The 20,323-nt window shown below is 44.6% G+C and overlaps 1 protein-coding gene across 5 annotated transcripts; it reads left to right on the top strand.

The window, feature by feature from the left end:
• The first annotated feature begins 1,994 nt into the window (after positions 1-1,994).
• plekha1b (pleckstrin homology domain containing, family A (phosphoinositide binding specific) member 1b) lies at positions 1,995-18,428 on the top strand. 5 transcript variants are annotated; one of them, XM_079183358.1, is made up of 13 exons: positions 1,995-2,053; positions 7,163-7,348; positions 8,320-8,376; positions 8,782-8,827; positions 9,494-9,591; positions 10,718-10,846; positions 11,311-11,448; positions 11,734-11,802; positions 12,888-12,955; positions 13,032-13,095; positions 13,528-13,614; positions 14,765-14,838; positions 16,650-18,428. In XM_079183358.1, exons 2-13 carry the CDS (start codon positions 7,208-7,210, stop codon positions 16,888-16,890), a joined length of 1,212 nt encoding a protein of 403 aa, XP_079039484.1. In that variant the 5' UTR covers positions 1,995-2,053; positions 7,163-7,207; the 3' UTR covers positions 16,891-18,428. The 5 variants fall into 5 exon arrangements, with proteins under 5 accessions (XP_079039484.1, XP_079039486.1, XP_079039485.1 ...); XM_079183360.1 differs by having other exon boundaries at positions 14,765-14,805; XM_079183359.1 differs by having other exon boundaries at positions 12,891-12,955.
• The last annotated feature ends 1,895 nt before the right edge of the window (positions 18,429-20,323 follow it).

The following is a 20,323-nucleotide window of genomic DNA, read 5'->3' on the forward strand; positions in this document are numbered from 1 at the left end:
ACGACCTCAAAGAAACATAAAACAACTACAAAGATACACGAAATGACTAAAGAGAGACACAAGGTGACAACAAAGACACACAATAAGAGACACTAAACAACAACAAAGAGGCAAAAAGTAACTACAACGTGACCCAAAATGACTACAATGCGACACAAAGCACCTACAAAGAGTCAAAAAATAACCAAAAGGAGAAAATAAACAACTACAAAGAGGCACAAACTAACTACAAAGTGATGCAAAATGACAACAAAAAGACACAAAGCAACCAAAATGAAATGCCCGATGACTATAAAGAGACACATAACATTAACATGCAAAAGGCCCCACAACCTGTCCTACATCTCAGCTCAAGACTTTTAGTTGTTAAGCCTCTTTTTGTCTGTTCCACGGGGCCAGTTGTCTCATAATCAGCCCATGATTATGGAGAATATTTAGGGAGACCTAAACACTGAGGGCTGAAGATCAGCGTTAGATCATTGGTTGTTGTAGCAGCAGATTTTTGATTGTGCAATCATCCCCTGAACCGCTGTACTACAGTCTGTTAAGTCTGTCAGGACACAGTAACAATGTTGAACAACTGTTGTCCTCATAAACACCATTTAACAGACCTGGCATGGCCCTTTACATGTGACTTCCTCTTCTTTGGGAGCTGGATTGAGAGTGTTGTGGGCTCTGTGGTGAGATTTTGATCACTGCCTTTGCAGTGTTAGAACTATGCTGTGATTCCTGCCTGTCACCACTAGATGTCAGAGTTTACACATAATCTCTGTCTGTTGTCATTCATCTCTTCTTTTGCTATCTTGTTTTCCTCTAATCTCCCTTTGTCATCTGTTTTCATATTGTGAGATGTATTCTCTGTTTTATTGTCTCTTACCCCTCCTCCCTGTTGTCCTACCTCCTTAAAGGGAAAGTGACCTTTGACTTCTTATTTCTTTATTGTCTGTCTGTCAGTCCACCTGTTCATTCTGCACTCTTCTCCTCAACAAAGACTTACTATCTATACACAGAAATGCCTTTCCATTGAAATGAACTGTGGCTCACTCAGTCAGAAACAACACACACACACACACACACACACACACACACACACACACACACGTACACACACACGCACACACACATACACACGCACACGCGCGCACATGAAGCATTGTTAGAGCACTCTGATAGTGTTTGTGTGAGACTGCATTTGCCATCATGCCTTGCAAAGACATTGAGAGGAATAAGGTTTAACTCTGGCAGCGGATTGGTTGGAAATCTGCATCAAGGTTTCAGCAAGAAGACTGTGAGTAAACATAGCCTGCCTTCAAAATAAAAGCATAAACGATAAATAGAGAGAGAGAGAGAGAGAGAGAGAGAGAGAGAGAGAGAGAGAGAGAGAGAGATGGATGGATAGATAGATAGTGTGAAACTGAAAATGAGCATGATATATCAGGTTTAAGTAAACGTCTGCTACAATAGCATCAACATATATTAAAGTGCCAAAAGTAAAAGTATGCATTATGCAAAATATGCCATTTCAGGATTGTGATTATTGATGCATAAATGTGTTCATCAACTTGATGTTGCAGCTTGAAGTGAAGCTACTTTTAAATACTTTAAACTCCTGTGTAGCTTGACCTTTAATAACATACTTTATTAATAGATTTACATTTTGTATTAATACCGTAAATCTGCAAATTAGTAACTGAAGCTGTCAAATATATGTAGCGGAGTAAAAGGGAATGTATTTGCCGGCTAAAAATAGCATCAAAATGCAAATATAAGTACCTCATATGTGTACAGTGCAGTACCTACTTGAGTAAATGTACTTAGTTACTTTCCACATTTAATTTTGTATTCACATTTAGACATGACGTCATGCGTGCAGCCCTTTCGCGGTACGGTATTTTACTTTGAAGTCCACATGGAGGAGGATCATAGCTGAGAAAGTGCTTTTATTTGCTTAAGGTGAAACCGGAAGCTGTTTGCTCTGTGGCGGTTACGCCGTGTAACTTTGCGCTCGTGCCGTGGACAGCTGCCACACTGGATTCGGACTGAGCAGAACCGTGTAAGTAAACCCACAAACACGCCGGATTCTGCGGGCCACACGGCCCGTCCGCGTTACACACACACACACACACACACACACACACACACACACACACACACACACACACACACACACACACACACACACACACACACACACACACATCCGCCCAGAAAATATGAATAATGTAAAGTACGGAGTGTGGAGCAGGCGGGTAATGGAGGCGGGAGAGGAAATCAGTCGATGTGTTGTTAGGAAGGCCTGTAACAGTTTGATCTGCACAGGGAACAAATGCGCTCTGATGACCCTTTAAATGGATTTATTTACCACGTGCGGCCGTTTGAGTAGATGATGTCTAACCAGCTGTTTCATTACACTCAATTACATGCAGATCACTGTGGTTAACGTGCAGGAAAGGAGAATAGCTTTGTGTCTTGTCTCGTGTAAAGAAACACGTTAATATTCCTATAATCTATTTTTAAACCTCCTAATATTTCCATAGAGGTCGGTAGTGTGTCTTTGATTGATAATATAATTATAAATATAGACAAAGGCGTGTCTCTCATATAAAGCACAAATGGTTAATCGATTAGTTGATTGAAAGAAAACGAATATTCAATTAATGTGGTAATCAATGAATCACAAACACCCGCTAGATTACGGAAGATATGAGTGAGGAGCAGCTTTACTGTCATGTGTATGTTCTTCTATCATACATGACTGTTTGTGCTGTAAGTGAATGCAGAAGATCAGAGGTTTATTCCCCAACAACAGAGGCTCCTGGAGCTCCTGATGTTGTGCAATTTGGGAAACTGACGTGTGTGTGTGTGTGTGTGAAACAGGCGCTGTCCTTGTCCAACTCTGTCTCAAAACACAGACGAGGCTCATGAACACTTCCTGCTGTACACTGTGAACTTTTCTTCAGGTTGCATTTTGAAATTCGTCTCGTGCAATAAAAAAAATAAGCTTGAATAGACGGCGCTTGTTTATGATCCATGTCAGGAGCCGTGTGAGGACACGGGAGTTCTTTGCGTTGTGTATCGGGACGCCTCTGGAGTTTATCACGCTTCATATCGCTGCTTAGCAAAGAAAAAACACTCGAGCTGTGTTTGTAGTCTGATCAGCTGCTTGTAGCAGCACGTTGCAGCTGAAGGTTTTAAAAAGGGCTGAACGGAGTCTCCTCTTATCTCAGCTCTAATATAATGTACACAGACATAGAACTGAATAGATTATTATCACCGCTAGCTGTGTGGGTCGGTGTCGGCCTGATGTCGGTACGTCTCTTCTCTGGAGGGTGTTACACGTTTCAAGTTCTATTTCACATCCACTGTGCTGTCACAGAGCCACCACTGTGTCACTGTTACTGTCACATGAATGTCATTCTTGAGTTGTTCTAAAGCAGGGGTCTCAAACTCAATTTACCTGGGGGCCACTGGAGCTAGGGTCTGGGTGAGGCTGGGCCGCATCAGGTTTTCAACAAAAAAAACGCATTTATTAAAAACAGAAAAAAAAAGAAAAAAAAACTGTCTTCAATGCTTTTGCTTCTGCTATACCCTACACTTTTTCAGTGCTTTGGTTCCGGTTTTCCACAAGAAAAGCTCTGATAAAACATTCCACTGTTCTCAAATATCTTAATTTTTAATTTTCTACACAAAATAAGATGAAAAAATAAATAAACAAATAAAGAATAAAGAAAATAAATCAATCAATCAGTAATAAATAAATAAAATAATAATAAAACAGCAAATAAGAAAAACTTAAGAAACCACATATAGTTGGTGGGTAGAGAAATTATTTTTTTTCAGATTCAAATTAACAGTATTAACAGTTATTTAACCTTTAACATGAACATTAATGAAACTTTCAACATGAGCTGTTCTGAACATGGCTTCTCTTGCCTACTTTTGGCTAGAGGTCTGGCAGCGCTTCCTCTTGCATAGCCGAGCCACATTTGGCTTGAGGGAGGAAGCAATTGAGACCCTCAGTAGACTTTGAAGATGCTCATCAGTAAGTCTGGTCCTGTACTTGGACTTATTGAAGTTCAAGGTGGAGAAGAGCTTTTCACACAAGTACGTGCTCCCAAAAAGGCACATGGTCCGCTTGAACATTCTGGAAAGCTCAGGGAAGCTGGGAGTCAATTCTCTCAAAAATTGCCCAAGCTTGTCTGCTCTTCCACTCACCTCCCTGAACTTGGCTTTGAGTTCAGAGTTGCACTGCAGGTCAATGAGCTCCATTTGAAGCACAGGAGGGGCATCTTGCACATCAAAGGAGAAGGGGTCCGCAAAAATTTGAAATGTGGCTCTGTGCGTCTTGAAGTCTGCAAATCTGTGGTCAAATTCCTCCTGTAGCTTCAAAATGGCATCAGCATACTTCTCACCACTGAATGGTGTGCCTGCATCCACAAGTGCCTTGCATGCTGGGAAATGGCAAAGGTTTGTCTGAGATAGCTGAACTTTCCATAGCATAAGTTTTGTGGAGAATGCTCTCACATTGTCATAGGCAGCACTGACAAGTTGCCCCTGGCCTTGTAACCTCTTGTTCAGTACATTAAGCTCATGCGTGACATCAACAAGAAAAGCTAAGTCCATGAGCCATATAGGATCACTTAACACAGGAACAGCCACCCCATTCTTCTCCATGAAGACTTTCACTTCTGCTCTCAACTCAAAAAATCTCTTCAACATGTTTCCCCTGCTGAGCCAACGTACCTCGGTGAAGTAAAGCACGTCCCCATATTCTGACTCCATTTCTTCTAAAAAAGCACGGAACCTTCTGTGTTTTAAGCCCCTGGATCTGATGTGGTTGATGCATTGCACAACAACAGACATCACGTTGTCAAATTTCAGGCATTTGCTGCAAAGGGCCTGCTGATGGATAATGCAGTGCAGAGCTATGGCTTCCTCCACACCCTCCTCTTCCAGTTTTTTTTGAACAAGTGCCACCAGTCCATTTTTCCTCCCTGTCATTGATGGCGCTCCATCAGTTGTTATCCCAACAAATCTCTTCCATGAAAAACCGGCATTCTCAATGGCATCACACAGCTGGTGAAATATCTCCTGAGCGGTGGTCTGGCCATGCATTGGCATTACTGTGAGCAACTCCTCTGTCACTTCAAAATTGTCATCAACACCACGGACATATATTGCGAGCTGGGCAGTGTCAGTGATGTCTGTGGTCTCATCAAGAGCGACTGAGTATACACTGAAACATTTTGCTTTCTCACACAGTTGATCATAAATGTCACTTGACATGTCACAAATGCGCTCTGCCACGGTGTTGGCAGAAAGGCTGATGTTGCTGAACTGACCTTTCTTTTCTGGACAGACAATACTTGCAGCCTGTAACAGGCACTTTTTGACAAATTCACCTTCTGTAAATGGCTTTCCTGCTTTAGCAATCATCTCACTAACCACATAGCTAGCTTCGACTGCTGCGTTATTCTCTTTGGTTACTTTCTTAAAAAAATCTTGTTGCTTCAGTAGACATGTTTTAAGATTGGCAACTCGGTTGGCTCTCTCATCTCCCTGGTATTTTGCATAGTCCTCAGCATGTCTAGTTGTGTAATGACGTTTCAAATTGTATTCCTTATGCACCGCAACTTTCTCTGTGCAAATAAGACACGTCGGAGTGCCCCTGTGCTCCACAAAGAAATACTGAATTTCCCACTTTTCCTGAAATTGTCTGTGCTCATCACCAACCTTTCTCTTCACTGCAGGCTTTGAGAAAGACATGTTTGGGGCTGTGTAATATATAATTCCACTAGGTATCGCTGTTGTGTTGAAGTTTAAGTTTTAGTGTTTAGCTGACGTACAAAGAACGTAATTTCCGCTGGTACCAGATTGGCTCAGGGTCCTGCGCCTGCATATGACGTCGAGCACGGCACAGTTAGTGATTGGTTGAACGTCAGAAACCATGGAAACACAAAGTGTTTGTGGTGGCCGTTTAATATTTATATTATAAGTTCTCCCTATAAACGTGCATTTTTTTCACACTGACAGGATCAGATAGTTACAATAAGTGTCCGACAACATACTAGAAAGGAGAAATGAACGTATGTCTACCTTTAGCTTGAGATCGCTGTTTGTTGCGAGAGCCAATCAGTGTGGAGAGTCTCATAACGTTACTGCACACAGGTCCTGTGCGGTGTCCTGCAGGCTGCTGTGCCCGCTGCAGTTTATGGAAGACAGAGTTTACCGACAACCGTTTAACGACCAGGAGAGTTTATGTTTCGCAGCCGGCTCTGGAGGGAGAGAGCCGGTGAATCCCCTGTGAACTTCCCCTGACCGGGGGAATGGGACTGGACCGGAGTTCGCTGGCGGTTTACCTGACCGGGAGTTTCGGAGGGAGAGAACCGGAGGAAAACCGACGAGATTACATACAAAGTCAATGCAGACCGGAGGTTGTTTATTTTTTTCGCGGGACTGGACCGGAGGACTGAACCACTGCTAGCTGGCAGGCAGCCGGCTCAGAGCAGCAGCACTGAAGGATAGAACTGGGGGAAAAACCCACAGTTTACCGGCGGCCGTTTACTGACCATGGGAGTATTTTTGAGTATTTTGCGATTATTTTTGTCGCTTTTGCTGTGAACACCCCTTTAGTCCACACAGCAACAGAACAACAACAAACAGCGATCTCAAGCTAAAGGTAGACATACGTTCATTTCTCCTTTCTAGTATGTTGTCGGACACTTATTGTAACTATCTGAGCCTGTCAGTGTGAAAAAAATGCACGTTTATAGGGAGAACTAGGGAGAATGTGACGCCTCCAGAGGGTATCATGTACCCAGAAATGACAGCGGAGCTTCGGACTTTCAGAGCAGTACAGCGCAGTGATGGTGGTGATCTCAGTCATGGATGATGAGAGAAAAAGCAAAACAGGCGGGCTCGCTCGCGTATGGGCGAGACAAAATCGTGTCAATTGTGTCCGGTGTGCACACAGCTTTAAGCTGTCATTTCTGGGTACATGATACCATACAGCATCCATGTCAAACTCGCGCGGGCCGCACTAACATTAAACTTTCATATCAAGGCGGGGGCCTCAAACTAGCGTCCGGCGGGCCGCATTTGGCCCGCGGGCCGCGAGTTTGAGACCCCTGTTCTAAAGTGTGGCCCCGTCCCGCCTCCTCAGCGTTCCTGTGATGCCCCAGGGCAGGCTGAGCTGGTCCGGGTCGCGATGCCTTATGTGGACCGACAGAATCGCATCTGCGGCTTCCTGGACATCGAGGAGAACGAGAGCAGCGGCAGGTTCTTGCGCAGATACTTCATCCTGGACACCCAGCAGGGCAGCCTGCTGTGGTTCATGGACAACCCACAGGTGAGGGGGGGGGGGGCGTCTCTCACACCTGGACAGATTCCTGTTTGATTAGTCAGCACGGAAAACATCTGAGCACACGACTGCGTCTTTAAACACACCGATCCCTGGTTGTAATGACGGTAGTTTCATAAACTAACTTCATTTTAAAGACATGTTTAGCGCGTAGCATCAGTTCAATGAGAGAGCGATTTCTTTCCCTTCAGGCAACTATTACCAACATCCGCTCACAATGAACATCAACGTGCAGGGACTTGAAACCTGCTTCAGGGAGATAATCATCACATTCATCTTCTAGAACAAGTCAAGTAGTCAAACAACAGTCTTTATTTAAACTAATGAAAGTCCATTCTATTTACAGCGTAAGTAACTCAAGTAAACCAAAGTACAGTTGGGGAGGCAGAAGATGTGCGCGGTGTATAAACTACGGGATCACAGGTCTAAACAGGAAGTTGTGGGTTTACGGGACAGAAGAACTTCACTGAACACAGACGTTAGTGCGTCGGGTTGAAGCAGTTTAAACACTTTCACTTGAGGGTGACGGGCTGGAGAAACACATCCTCTGTGTGTCAACACCAAGCAGACAAACAGGAACCAGAACAGATAATTAAAGGTTAGCAGTCGTAGTATTCACATTCCCCACAGCCGGGGAATTCCTCAAACACAGCAGCTGATCACACATATAGGTATGCAGCAGCTACGGGTTTATTTTAATCATGTTGGGAACATTTGCTCTCCAGAGTTTGGGCTTTAAACTGTCAGGAAATGCTCCTTTTTCTCTTTTAACCAAAACTGTGACGCAGGAATAATATGAACACATTGTTATGAACAGAACTTCATTCTGTCGTCAAATGTCACACACATATATATATTAATATAACTCGTCCCTTAGTGTTTACAAGCCTTCTTTCAGGGGATTAGTACCAAACTTATTCCTTGTTTCACAATAATACGAATTTTGTGTGTTTGTTCAGAATCTGCCTAAAGGTGCAGAGAACGTGGGATCTCTCAAACTCACCTACATCTCCAAGGTCAGTCCTCTCTCTCACACACACACACACACACACACACACACACACACTACAATGTGTCCATATCTTTGACCAAACCTAATGAGTTCAGTTGTACCTAGTGCTAACCAAGGTTAGCATGCTAAGATGCTGAACTAAGTTAGTAATGATCATAGTAGAGCGTTAGCATCAGTTAGCATGGCAATGCTAACTGATGCTATGTTGGTGTCATTGATCTGGTTAGCATACAGACATTAGCATTCTGTCTTCTTCGGCCTGTTAGCAGCTGTGGCTGCAGCAGAGCGTCACACATTTTAACCAGATGAAGAAGACGTCCGTGTATAAAACCTGTCTAATGGACTGAGTGAATGGTGAGTTCATGGGCCTGTGGGACGTTAAAGCTTTACTCTGCTCTCTGTCGTTCAGGTCAGCGATGCCACCAAACTCAGACCAAAGGCAGAGTTCTGCTTTGGTAAGTTCTTCATCTTTCTTCCTCCCTCCTTTTCTCTCCCCCCTCTGTTTCCTCCCTCCTCACCTCACTCTTTGTGTACATCCAGATTTGTTGCACAGTTTGTGTTTGTCCCTTTAACATGACCCCCCCCCCTAAACCCTGCAGCCACGTGAAACATCTGGAGGACTGAAAGCAGAAGAGAGGAGGCTTATAGAGTTCACGTCCTTCTGTCCCTCCTCTCCTCTACCCTTTCTCCTTCATTCCCTCTCCTTCCTCGTTTCCTTCCTTGTCCTTTTCTCTCTCCCTTCTTTTCCTCTCCCGTTAGGTTCGTTTCCTCTCTTTTGTCCCTCGCTGCTCGTTGTGGTTCCTCTGGTGGCCAACAGTAGCTTTTTGTCCCTCAATAGGAGGAAACTGTACAATGACTCTGACGTGTGTGTGTGTGTGTGTGTGTGTGTGTGTGTGTGTGTGTGTGTGTGTGTGTGTGTGTGTGTGTGTGTGTGTGTGTGTGTGTGTTTGCATCTGGATGGGACGTTAACACACACACACACACATCCTCTGAGAAACCAGAAGCCAGCTGATATTTTTAGATCATGATTTGCATGAAGCTCGTGGTGTTTCTCTTCTTCCTCTTGTGTTCTCGACTCGATGTTTCAAAGTAAGAAGACTTTTACGTTTCTGTCTCTCTAGTTGTAAATGCAGGAATGAGGAAGTTCTATCTGCAGGCCAACGACCAGCAGGATTTGGTGGAATGGATCAGTGTTCTCAACAATGCCACCAAGATTACTGTGAGCCTCTCACACACACACACACACACACACACACACACACACACACACACACACACACTCTGGTGGATCAATAGGTGACCCTGTTTCTCCTGCTGTAGTCGGCCGCTGTGTCTTCTGCCTCAGGCTGCAGCAGATGGAACATTACCCATCAGGCCAGAGAGATGAGATCAGGCGTAACAGAGTGTGAAGGAGAAAGAGAAGCGTTCATATCCACCTGCAGCTGCAGTGTTCTGTGGTGCTGAAAGTTATTCATTATTTCACACTATGAATCACATTCAAACATTTGCTTTCACTGATCTTTTTTAAAGGCTCATTAATCTCTTAAAACAGCTGCTCACGTTTTAATCAAACAAATAGTGCATTTGTTGGGGACTATTTTCAGCGGCGGATTAATCCACATTTGGCGCTCTAGTACGTATTTGTGGCAGCAGGAAGTTGTGTGTGTGGGATCAAAATAAACCTGTGTGTTCATGTTATAAAGGAACATCTCTTCCAGGGAAACAGTGAGGCTCATCGATGTAAAAGGTTAACGTTGGTGATATATTACATTGGCTTTATTGTCAACAAGTTCCACAACAGTGAATGGATCCACAAACAAGTGTTCAGTGTGTGTCAAAGCCTGATATCTCTTCTTCCTCTGTGCCATAGAGCTGTTAAACACACATCCACCTTAAAAAAAGCAACAAAAGAAATTGCAAAGTCCGTAGGTGAGCCTGATTTTATGTGCCTGAGAATTGGGTGGAACCTGCAACCCACCAGGAAGTAGACGTCGTTCTGGTCTGTTTGACTCTAAATGGACCATCATTTACTAAATGAACATCATGCTGTATTGAAGAAGACTTGAAACTAGAGATTGAGACCATAAACTCATGTTTACAATGTTTACTGAGGTAATAAATCAAGAGAGAAGTAGAGTCATTTTCTCATAGACTTCTATACAACCAGAGGAGTCGCCCCCTGGTGGACACTAGAGAGAATGCAGCTTTGACACGTGAAGCTCTGGCTTCACTCAGCAGAACCGGAGGCTGCCGCCCGGTTTAAACCCAAACCTCTTAAAAACCTGTGGGTGTGAATCAGGTGTTTGACAGACTGGACTCTCGTTAATCTCTTGTCGTGTCTTCAGGTGCCAAAGTCAGGCGAGGGCCACACGACGGCCCACACAGAGACTCCCCAGGAAGTCCTCGGAGCCATGAAACAGGTCTCCTACAAGACTGAAATCATAGGAGGAGTCCCCATCACCACCACGACACAGGTAACACACTCACACCGTCAGGTGTGTTGCTTCAGCAACTGTTGGCGGCAGCAGCTCAGCAGGCCCAGTCCTGTCAGTGTTGGTATGCAGCCGCAAACACGTGACCCAACACGCGTTCACACAGACGAGTGACGGCTGGTTGCAGTTTAATGGCTTCAAGGCTTTTAAAAGAAGTCCAACTGAGAAATGCTATGAAGCACATTAAGAGTCAGTGTGTGGAATGAGTTCAGTATTAAACACTCGGTAGAGACGGAGAAAGTCATCTGATGATCCGTGTTGCTCCGTCTTTACTGGTTGTGTAAATAAGCAACTATTTGCTGACATGTGCAACATATCATGAGGCGATATTCCACATTATACAGTGTGTGTGTGTGTGTGTGTGTGTGTGTGTGTGTGTGTGTGTGTGTGTGTGTGTGTGTGTGTGTGTGTGTGTGTGTGTGTGTGTGTGTGTGTGTGTGTGTTAGGAGCAGGGGGAGGGGCAGAACGAGGCGGAGCGTGGAGGTTTGAAGCGGGGTCAGAATCAACTGCCCTACTTCCTGTCCAGAGGAGCGCAGGACCAGGCCTTCATCAAGGCCGGATACTGTGTCAAACAGGGGGCTTTGGTGAGAGCACACACACACACTGTCGACTAAAACTATGAAGAATAAACACTGAAATGTTATCACACGTGTTTAAGCTCACAGATGAGCGTGAATAAAGCTTAAGATTGTAATAATTAACCCCTTCATGGTCTTTCCTGCCCCTCAGAGGAAGAACCCTTCTGACTTTGCATACTACCAGGACATTAAACATGTTTCTTATTATTTCTTATTGTTCTCAGTTTTATGTAAACTAGGAGGCTAAACTAACGAATGCACGATGTTCATCGCTCTGCTCCTCTTCCTCAGATGAAGAATTGGAAGAGGAGGTACTTCATGCTGGAAGAAAACGCCGTCAGCTACTACAAATCTGACCTGGTGAGAGAACGTGTGTTACAGCAGAGAGCTGTTACCAGGTTACTGCAGCGCATGAAACACACCGACTGTGGGCTACATTACACCTAATCATGGACACACACACACACACACACGGCTGACTAGAATGTATGTGTGTGTGTGTGTGTGTGTGTGTGTGTGTGTGTGTGTGCGCGTGTGCGCAGCGAGGCTTGTTTTGCCCTGGTTGGGTGTGTGTCTCCACACGCTGCAGTATGTGTCTTGAATTCCTCCTCATATGATCCACGTGTGGACAGATTAGTGAGTTCTAACCGCAGCCTGTCTGCACATAAAGGGACACACCCTGTGTGTGTGTGTGTGTGTGTGTGTGTGTGTGTGTGTGTGTGTGTGTGTGTGTGTGTGTGTGTGTGTGTGTGTGTGTGTGTGTGTGTGTGTGTGTGTGTGTGTGTGTGTGTGTGTGTGTGTGTGTGTGTGTGCGTGTCTTTATTTTCCTTTGTAGGTATTAACCTTAAGCCCCATCTCTCATAAATGAAAACACTGAGATGAATCGGGTAAAGCTCCTCAACCTTTTGGTAAAGATAACATTGATGAGTTCTTTTGGTTTCCAGGATTATATTGTTGACTGAAGAGACAATGATCCTCCATCTTTTGATCTCAACTTGCTTGTATGTTTATGAAGGTTACATTTGTTATATTTATATTTGTAATAAGAGTTTAGACAGCATCAAGTTGGTTGAATGAAGCTTAAGGCCTCAAAACGTCTCTAAATGATCCGTCTTCCATTGTGACTTTAGTAACTCGGGGTGGACCCCGTCATGGTTTCACTCGACCTAAACCTGTTTGAAGCGAGCATGATAACGGCTTCAGAAACAACTGACTGCGAGGTGAAGCGGGGAGAATGTTGTAAATATAGCGTTCACTTAAACTGAAGACGTCCTCAGCAGTGCAGTGCTTGTTCTCATGTCTGCTCCTTTAAACTGTGAGGACGCCGATCTCCATCTAATGCGTCAAAACGTCCAAACTGTCCCTCGAAGATGAGGTGGACACAGCTCAGCTGTGGTCCTGCATGTTTGAGCCGTGCGTGTTATCGTTCCCTCTCTTCTACCTAGCAGGAGAGGGAGGCGCTGAAGGTCATCCCGCTGAAGGAGATTCACAAAGTTCAGGAGTGCAAACACAGGTCAGTGTGCGTCCTCGTTAGCAGGTGAACATGTGCTTCTGCTCGTTAATAACTGCTGCTGTTCTGTGTCCTGCAGTGACCTGATGATGAGGGACAACCTGTTTGAAATGGTCACCAGCTCCAGAACCTTCTACATACAGGTAACACACAGGAAGACTGTGATTCTCATGTCATTTGTTTTTATTTTAGTTAAAGATCTTTAGCCATGCTAGAGACGAGGCTCTGGGGATGTCAGTCTGTCCGTCACACTGAAATATCTCAACAACTGTTGGTTGGTTTCAGGCGGTTAAGCCGAAGCTTCACGTGTTAAAGCTGCATTCTCTCTAGTGTCCACCAGGGGGCGACTCCTCTGGTTGTATAGAAGAAATGAGAAAATGACTCTACTTCTCTCTTGATTTATTACCTCAGTAAACATTGTAAACATGAGTTTATGGTCTCAATCTCTCAGTCCATCAATGTTATGTCTTTGCTGTTGTTTTACTTCTTCCTAATAAGCACTTTATATTATTATATATATATATATATATTATATTACGGCTTTGTGTATTTACAAGCATCTCTTTCTGTGTCAGGCTGACAGTCCGGAGGACATGCACAGCTGGATTAAGGCCATCTCAGGGGCCATCGTGGCTCAGCGGGGCCCCGGACGCTCCGCTACTGTAAGTAGTTTATACTCGTAACAACATAATACCTGAGTCTGCGTTCAGAGATTAAGACCTCGCTACAGAGATGTGCACATTTAGAACGTGAGCATGTCACATTATTGTTTTAAGTAACTTCATTTGTACTCTTTTGAATTTGAATAGAAACACACACACACACACACACACCGTCACCCAGATGATGAAGAGTGCATTTTGTTCAAATCTTCCCTCCCGTTGGTCAGCAAGTCATTTAAAATCCTCCACATGAAGGAGCTCCGTGTTGAGCCTCGTGTCTGATCTGGTGAAGCGGCGCCATCGTGTGGCAGAAGGAGTTACTGCCGAAGACGAACCGACCGAGCTTTAAAACATGGAGCATTTATATTAATAATTTTCATCTTTAGATGAATTAGATGCTTAATTTCTATCTCACATCATTTGTCTCTCATGTTTAGGACGTAATAATAGCTCAGTAGATAATATCTCTATTATTATTTCTTTTTTTTACCCTTTTTTAGGAGTTTCACAACCTGATGATGATGATGATGATGATGATGATGGTGATGGTTGAAATGTGTTTTCACGCCATGAAAAGTGTTCATTGTGTGCACAAAACAACTTCCACTCTGTGCAACACACACACACACACACACACACACACACACACACACACACACACACACACACACACACACACACACACACACACACACACACACACACACACACACACACACACACACCTTTCTCTGTTCTTCCTCTTCCTCATTTCTATCTGTTTGAAGAGTTTCCTTCCAAAGCCACACAATCACCCACCAGAAGAAAGAAGTTAAATTCATATGCAACAATATGAATTTAATGTATATTGATGGAAGTGTAAAGCCGGTCAGAAGCTGTAGTTTAGTGAGCCGATACCTTCAGAACTTGAAAAATGGTTCATAAATAGTTCATATTGTTGCATTCTTTGTCTCGTAGTTTGACGAGTCGACTCTTTGACATTTTAAAGGACTACTTAACGTTTCACGACGAGCACATTTTCACTTTCCTCCACTTTAAAAGAAGACTTTGCGATGAAACGGGGCTCGTCTTCCCCTGCAGACGGAGGTGAGCTGGTTTGGAAAGGAGCTCTTCACGTGACTGTAACCGAGCTGTAAACTGTTGTTTTCAGATCCGTCAGGCCAGAAGGCTGTCCAGCCCTTGTATACAGAGGTATACGCCATTCTGCAGCGGTGAATGCAGCACGTATGTGACCCCACCCCCTCCCCCCATAACCCCCCCATTAACCCCAGCTACCAGCCTCCCCTTTGCCGAGCACTTACCCTGCAAACACAACAGGAGCTCTCTGGTTCTGTGTCCATCTGAGCTCTTTGTTATTAACCAGAGTGAACCCTGCGGTGTTCATCCATCCTGCAGCCTCCTGCTGTTAAAGCGGTGAAACGACCCTCTGAGATCACAGCTGGAGCAGATAGTTTGGGCAGAACGTCAACACAACAAAGCTCTAGCAGTGTGTGATTGCTGCATGAAATATTCCTGGTACTTCCCCTCCGAGCGTGTAGGCAGGTGTGCTTCACTTACTCCTGAGGATCGTTTTCTCGCCTGAATGCTGTTTGTTTGCAGCATCCTCATCCTCCATCCAAACCCCCCCCGACACCATTGCCTCATTCAGAATACGACGGCCCAGATTCTCTCTTTTAACCTTTTTTATGTTGACATGTTTGCAAAACTAGAGCGTTGGGTCAAACTTTTCATTCTCACAACATGAGACCTTCTCTGAACTTTCCTCTTTATCGGTCTCCGCTTTATTTTCTTCATGTTGTCGTTGTTCACATCTTAACATTTACAGCGTTCCTGACTCCCAGCAGAACAAATTCATCCTGAGCTCTTCCTTTCTCCGCTAACCCTCTGTGTCTCTCTGTATTTCCTGTGTGTTTGTGTGTGTGTGTGTGTGTGTGTGTGTGTGTGTGTGTCTGCTTTCCAGAGAGTGAGGTGTGACAGTGACGTACTAACCTTCCCACAATGAGCCCTGCTGCCTACTTCCTGCCCCTCCCACCGCTGCTCATCGCCCCGCTGCCTCTCCGCTTCCTTAGCAGCCGCTGTTCGATTCCCGCCCCGCTCCTTCGGCGACCGCAGCGTTACCCGTTCGTACGTGTTGCTTTTTTAACCGCATGAACCCTTGTGTGTGTGTTACAATCCCGATTCACAGCGTTTTCCTTGTGGACGGATGTTGTGTGACCCTCAGCGGTATAACTGGAGTGAAGGGAGACGTTCACACCTCGTGTTGTGGCTGTGATCTGGCTGCTGTTTAGACTTTCCCGACTAAAACTAAATGTTTGCTTCATTTTAACCCATAAACCCTGCATGATGTTTTTTCTTCTTTTTGTATCCAGAGCGAATGTCGATCACATCACATGTCGACGTTTACCTCAATGTTCCCTCGATCCCCAGCAAACGTGACTTTGTAATCTGGTCTCTGACAAAAGCTGTTAAATAAGAGTCTGATGCTAATGAGGACTATTACACAGCTGACCCTGTTTCTACAGACCATAAATCTGTCTTCTAGATATCCTCTAATACTCACGGAAGCTCTGAGAGGCAAGAGACATGAACACACGTCTGATCTGAATAGTTTTCCCTCCTCTTGTGTTTGTTGTTGTGTGAGAAGGTGCTGCTTGCAGCTTTAATGTTTCGTGACTTCGATAAATGATCCTTGAAAAACCTTTATTTCACTTGTTCTTGAGTCTTAAACACAGAGGAGAGAAACCGGATCACCAGAATGTGTTTTACTTCCTCTCAGGCTTCTGAAGTACTGAAAGTGAAAATGAGTGTTTTCCAAACCATCAAACTTGAAGTTAAATAAGATTTCTGGTGAACGAGGTAACCCGCAGCTTAATCAGCTGCCCAACAACGACAGACTTTCTCCCCGTTTCCCTTTTTATTTCCTCCTCATCCATCATCCATCATCGAGTCATCGCTGTGCTCCCTCCATCCGTCGTTCACAACCGTCTTCCTCTTCCGCCTCTCACTTCCTCTCTCCCCTCCGTCTCTCTCTCCAGGAACCCATTGACCACTCCTCTCCCTCCTCAACGTCCTCCTCCACCTTCTACTACCCCGACCCGGACCCGTCCCACCCGCAGCCCTCAGCGGGCCCTCAGCTTCGCGCTGGACTCCCACCAGCAGGAGAACTTCCTGGGCCTGCTCCCGTGGAGGCTGAGCGGCGTCCCGTCCGTGATGATGCCCCTCCCCTCGGCGCGCTCCCGCCTGTCGCTGCAGGAGACGGTGCTGTCGCCAGAGTAACGGAGGACCAGTCGCCGTGGAAGCGGCGCAGCGAAATGGGGCTTAAAGGCGGCGGCGGCGGCGGAGAGGAGGAGCTGAACAGTCGCACCGCTGAGAAACCTGACATGCAGATGACCCTGATTTGATTTGATGACAATCTCTAAAGGACACACACACACCTACACACTGAACGGTGCTCTGTGTGCTCATCTGCCTGAATGATCCTTTAAACGTCCTGGGACCGTTTAGTGTTTGTATGTGTGCACATGTGGAATCGGACCTTCTTCCTCTGCTGTTTCTTCCTTCACTTTTGTCTTCCTGGATATTATTTTACACATGCAAAGAAAACCCGATGTGTGATGTTGTCCAGTGAAGGTTTTGATGTGAACACCATGAACCCTCGTCGCACAGCGGCGGGCCGGGGTCATGGGTCATGGGTCATGGGTCATGGGTCATGTCGGAGACGGACGGACCAAAGTTTGCAGTTGTGTCGTTTTCTCCAGCAGCAGCTCAGACGTCTGTGTCGACGCTGCAGAGAGAGACGGACTAATCCAGAACCTCCGTGTGTTTTGTAAGACAATCCAGCTTGATGTTAAAAACTCTTTGATCCTAATTATGTCTCTTCTTCTTCTTCTCCAGTAGAAACGTCGTCCTGTCAAACAAACGTTTTAGCGCTTTAGAGCTACTGAGTCCTGATTCACTGATGTTACGTTTCTATGTCTGCACATTGTTTTCATCTTCTTGACCACGTTTCCTGCCGGCGTCGCATAGAATTCTGAGATCGAAGTCGTACGTTGTCAATAAAAACAAACCTTTTAATGTCATAAATTCTGTAAGAAAAAATCTACAATTCTCTCTTTGATTAAAATCACAAATTTACAAGAAAGAACTTGTTTTTTGTGATCAGTACTGAATGAGGTGAAGTGAGTCTGCGAGGAGCTTCAGTTTAGAGTTCAACTTTTAAAAGTGAATGAGAACTCAACTTTCAACCTTAATCCCTAAAATTGACCTCGTATACAAACGTCTAGGACCAGAGATGCAGAGTTAGCTGTTAGCTTCTATCAGTCTGCTTTGTTTTTAAATGATCTGCATGAATTCAGTAACTTTCTAAATCCATAGAAGGAAATCTTTCAACTGAAGCAAAAACCTGAAATGGACCAAAGCAGTGAGGACTGAGTTCTCTGAGCGCTCGCAGTGAAACGTTTCATGTGTTTCTGTTCATAAACGGACTGAAGTGTTTTTATTCACTCACCGCTCTTCTTCTGTGACTCCATCAGCTGTTGGTGTGTTTGTGTCTTTAGTTCCAGGATCTCCTGTCGTCGGTTTGTTGATCTGCACGTTTAGTTTTTGGGGATTTGGGAGCTGCAGGCGAGCAGAAGCTCAGCAGCCGTCTTCTTGTTTTATGGGTGTTTTTTAATGTTCTGGTGTGTTTTTAATTTTGATGATTTTATTATTTACATTGAGGGAAATCAAACTACACATATATGTACTGATGTTTATGAACGCGTGTGCATGGACCCCCCCCCCCCCCCCCCCCCCCCTTCCATTGCTGTTCCCTGTTAACCCCCCCCCCCCCCTTCCATTGCTGTTCCCTGTTAACCGTTGGGTGAAGTGCCTGCATTGTTCTTTCTAAGCGGATAAGATGATAAAATGAGCTGTTCTGACCCTTTTTACTGTGTACGTGATTCAAAGACCATGTGCTCTGTTTATTAAAGACTTTTGAGAATATGTTTTCCTGGATTCAGGTGTTCTTTGCTAACAGGAGGATCGAGAGAACAGCAGCGGCCGGAAGGTTTAAACATAGCAGATGTTTCTCATTTCAAATTTAAGATTTTTTCAAATTTTTATGAGCCCATTGTTTAATTATGATTTGGTAATATATACACATATTTGGGTTGAGACAAAGAAACATACAAACAGGACTTCATAGGACGCACCTCCCACCAACCTGATGCAGTTAGCAACGAGCAGAGAAATGGATGTGAAGTGATGAATAAACGGTTCTGCCTCTCAAAATGCAAACTTGACTGAACCTAAAGAAAAATCCTAAATATAACTAATAGCAACAATCTCAGCTTTTATATGGTCGTGTTGAAGAGGGTTGAGGAGAGCAGGGTCTGTGTGCGTCCTCTTGGCATCACTGTTTCCAAATGTTGTAAATCTTCTCACAGTATTTCGTCTCCTCTCAGGAGGTTTGTCCATTCCTCATGCTGCTCCTCATCGGGTGGAGGCTCTCCAGATAAACTCTCCTGAGGCGGTCGCTGGTCGTTAGGTCATGATTTCTGGACGCCGGCTACAGAGCGACCGTAACGTCCCACACACCTCCAGGAGTTGCGTAAGGCGAACATCATCCAGCGTGATGAGGAAGACATCCGTCTGAGCGGATGCACAGCGCTGTGTGCGTCTCTGTGGACACAAACTCAACTCCAGTTTGAAATTCCTTTTGGACGTTTTTAATGTTATTTCTATTTCTTCCTCATTGATGCCAGAAAGGACACTTCCTGTGTCCTCGTCTGTGCTCAGTGTCTGCAGCTGTTATCAGGTTTGGAGGAAGATGCTATTTTTACATCTTTATTTGTTTGCGCTCAACTCGATCACATATGAATACCACATCATTGTTTCCCTGCTCTCTGCGGATATGTTATCTCGTATATTCGACACAGACGGTGGTGGAGTGGAGCCGCCAGCGTTTCAGTCATTTTCTATGAGAAGTGACAAAGTTCTGGCAATGAGCATGATGGGTAGTGAAGAAGGCAAAGAAAGAAACCTGTGTTCATCAATTTGTTGTAAAGAATTAAAAGATTTCCACTTACGATGTCGGGAAGGGTTAAAATATCTTCTGGAGGTCTTGTAAAGTCAAAACATCTGCAGTGGAAAAGACTTTTAAATGAATGTTTTATTTTCACCAGACTGTGACTAACAACAAGTTTATGATAAAGCAACTTCACATGAACCCACATTTTGGAGACAAAAGTGAGAGTGTGACCCAAAGCACAGAAGGAGTTATAAAAGGGGCCAAACGTGAATGTTGACAGGCAGCGTCTAAACACTGCCTTCACTTCATCACGTCACATCTGTTCTTCTCCAGCTGTTACAGTCAGCGCCGCTCAAATATCCACAAAAATATTTCCAACATCAAGTTGAGTTTGTGAGGACCGCTGAGGCCTTCAAGAGAAACTCCCCGAAACAACCGTCACTTATTTATTCCTGAGGGCGACGTCTCATCCAGATGTTTCCTAGAATGGAGTTTTCTCATTTCAGAAAACATTACTTTTTAAACAGCTTCCGTTGCGCTGAATTCGGTCAATCGTACAGAAATAAATCGGGCCTGAACCTGAGCTAGTCCTCAAATGTTATTGTAAAGTGAGAGTTGTGTTCAAGCTCCTCCAGGAACCGTTCACGTCCAGCAAACATGTCGTTTAGTGAGTTTGCTTTGAGTCTGTGTTGTTTACAG

Source organism: Pholis gunnellus (assembly GCF_910591455.1).
Source record: "Pholis gunnellus genome assembly, chromosome: 21".
NCBI classification, from domain to species: domain Eukaryota; kingdom Metazoa; phylum Chordata; class Actinopteri; order Perciformes; family Pholidae; genus Pholis; species Pholis gunnellus.

Bases quoted from the DNA above. Each gene is read 5' to 3' on its own strand.
- plekha1b (XM_079183356.1), top strand. From the start codon at position 7,208: ATGCCTTATGTGGACCGACAGAATCGCATCTGCGGCTTCCTGGACATC. The intron at 8,377-8,781 runs GTCAGTCCTCTC...TCTGTCGTTCAG, and splicing joins AACTCACCTACATCTCCAAG to GTCAGCGATGCCACCAAACT. The intron at 11,449-11,733 runs GTGAGAGCACAC...CCTCTTCCTCAG, and splicing joins GTGTCAAACAGGGGGCTTTG to ATGAAGAATTGGAAGAGGAG.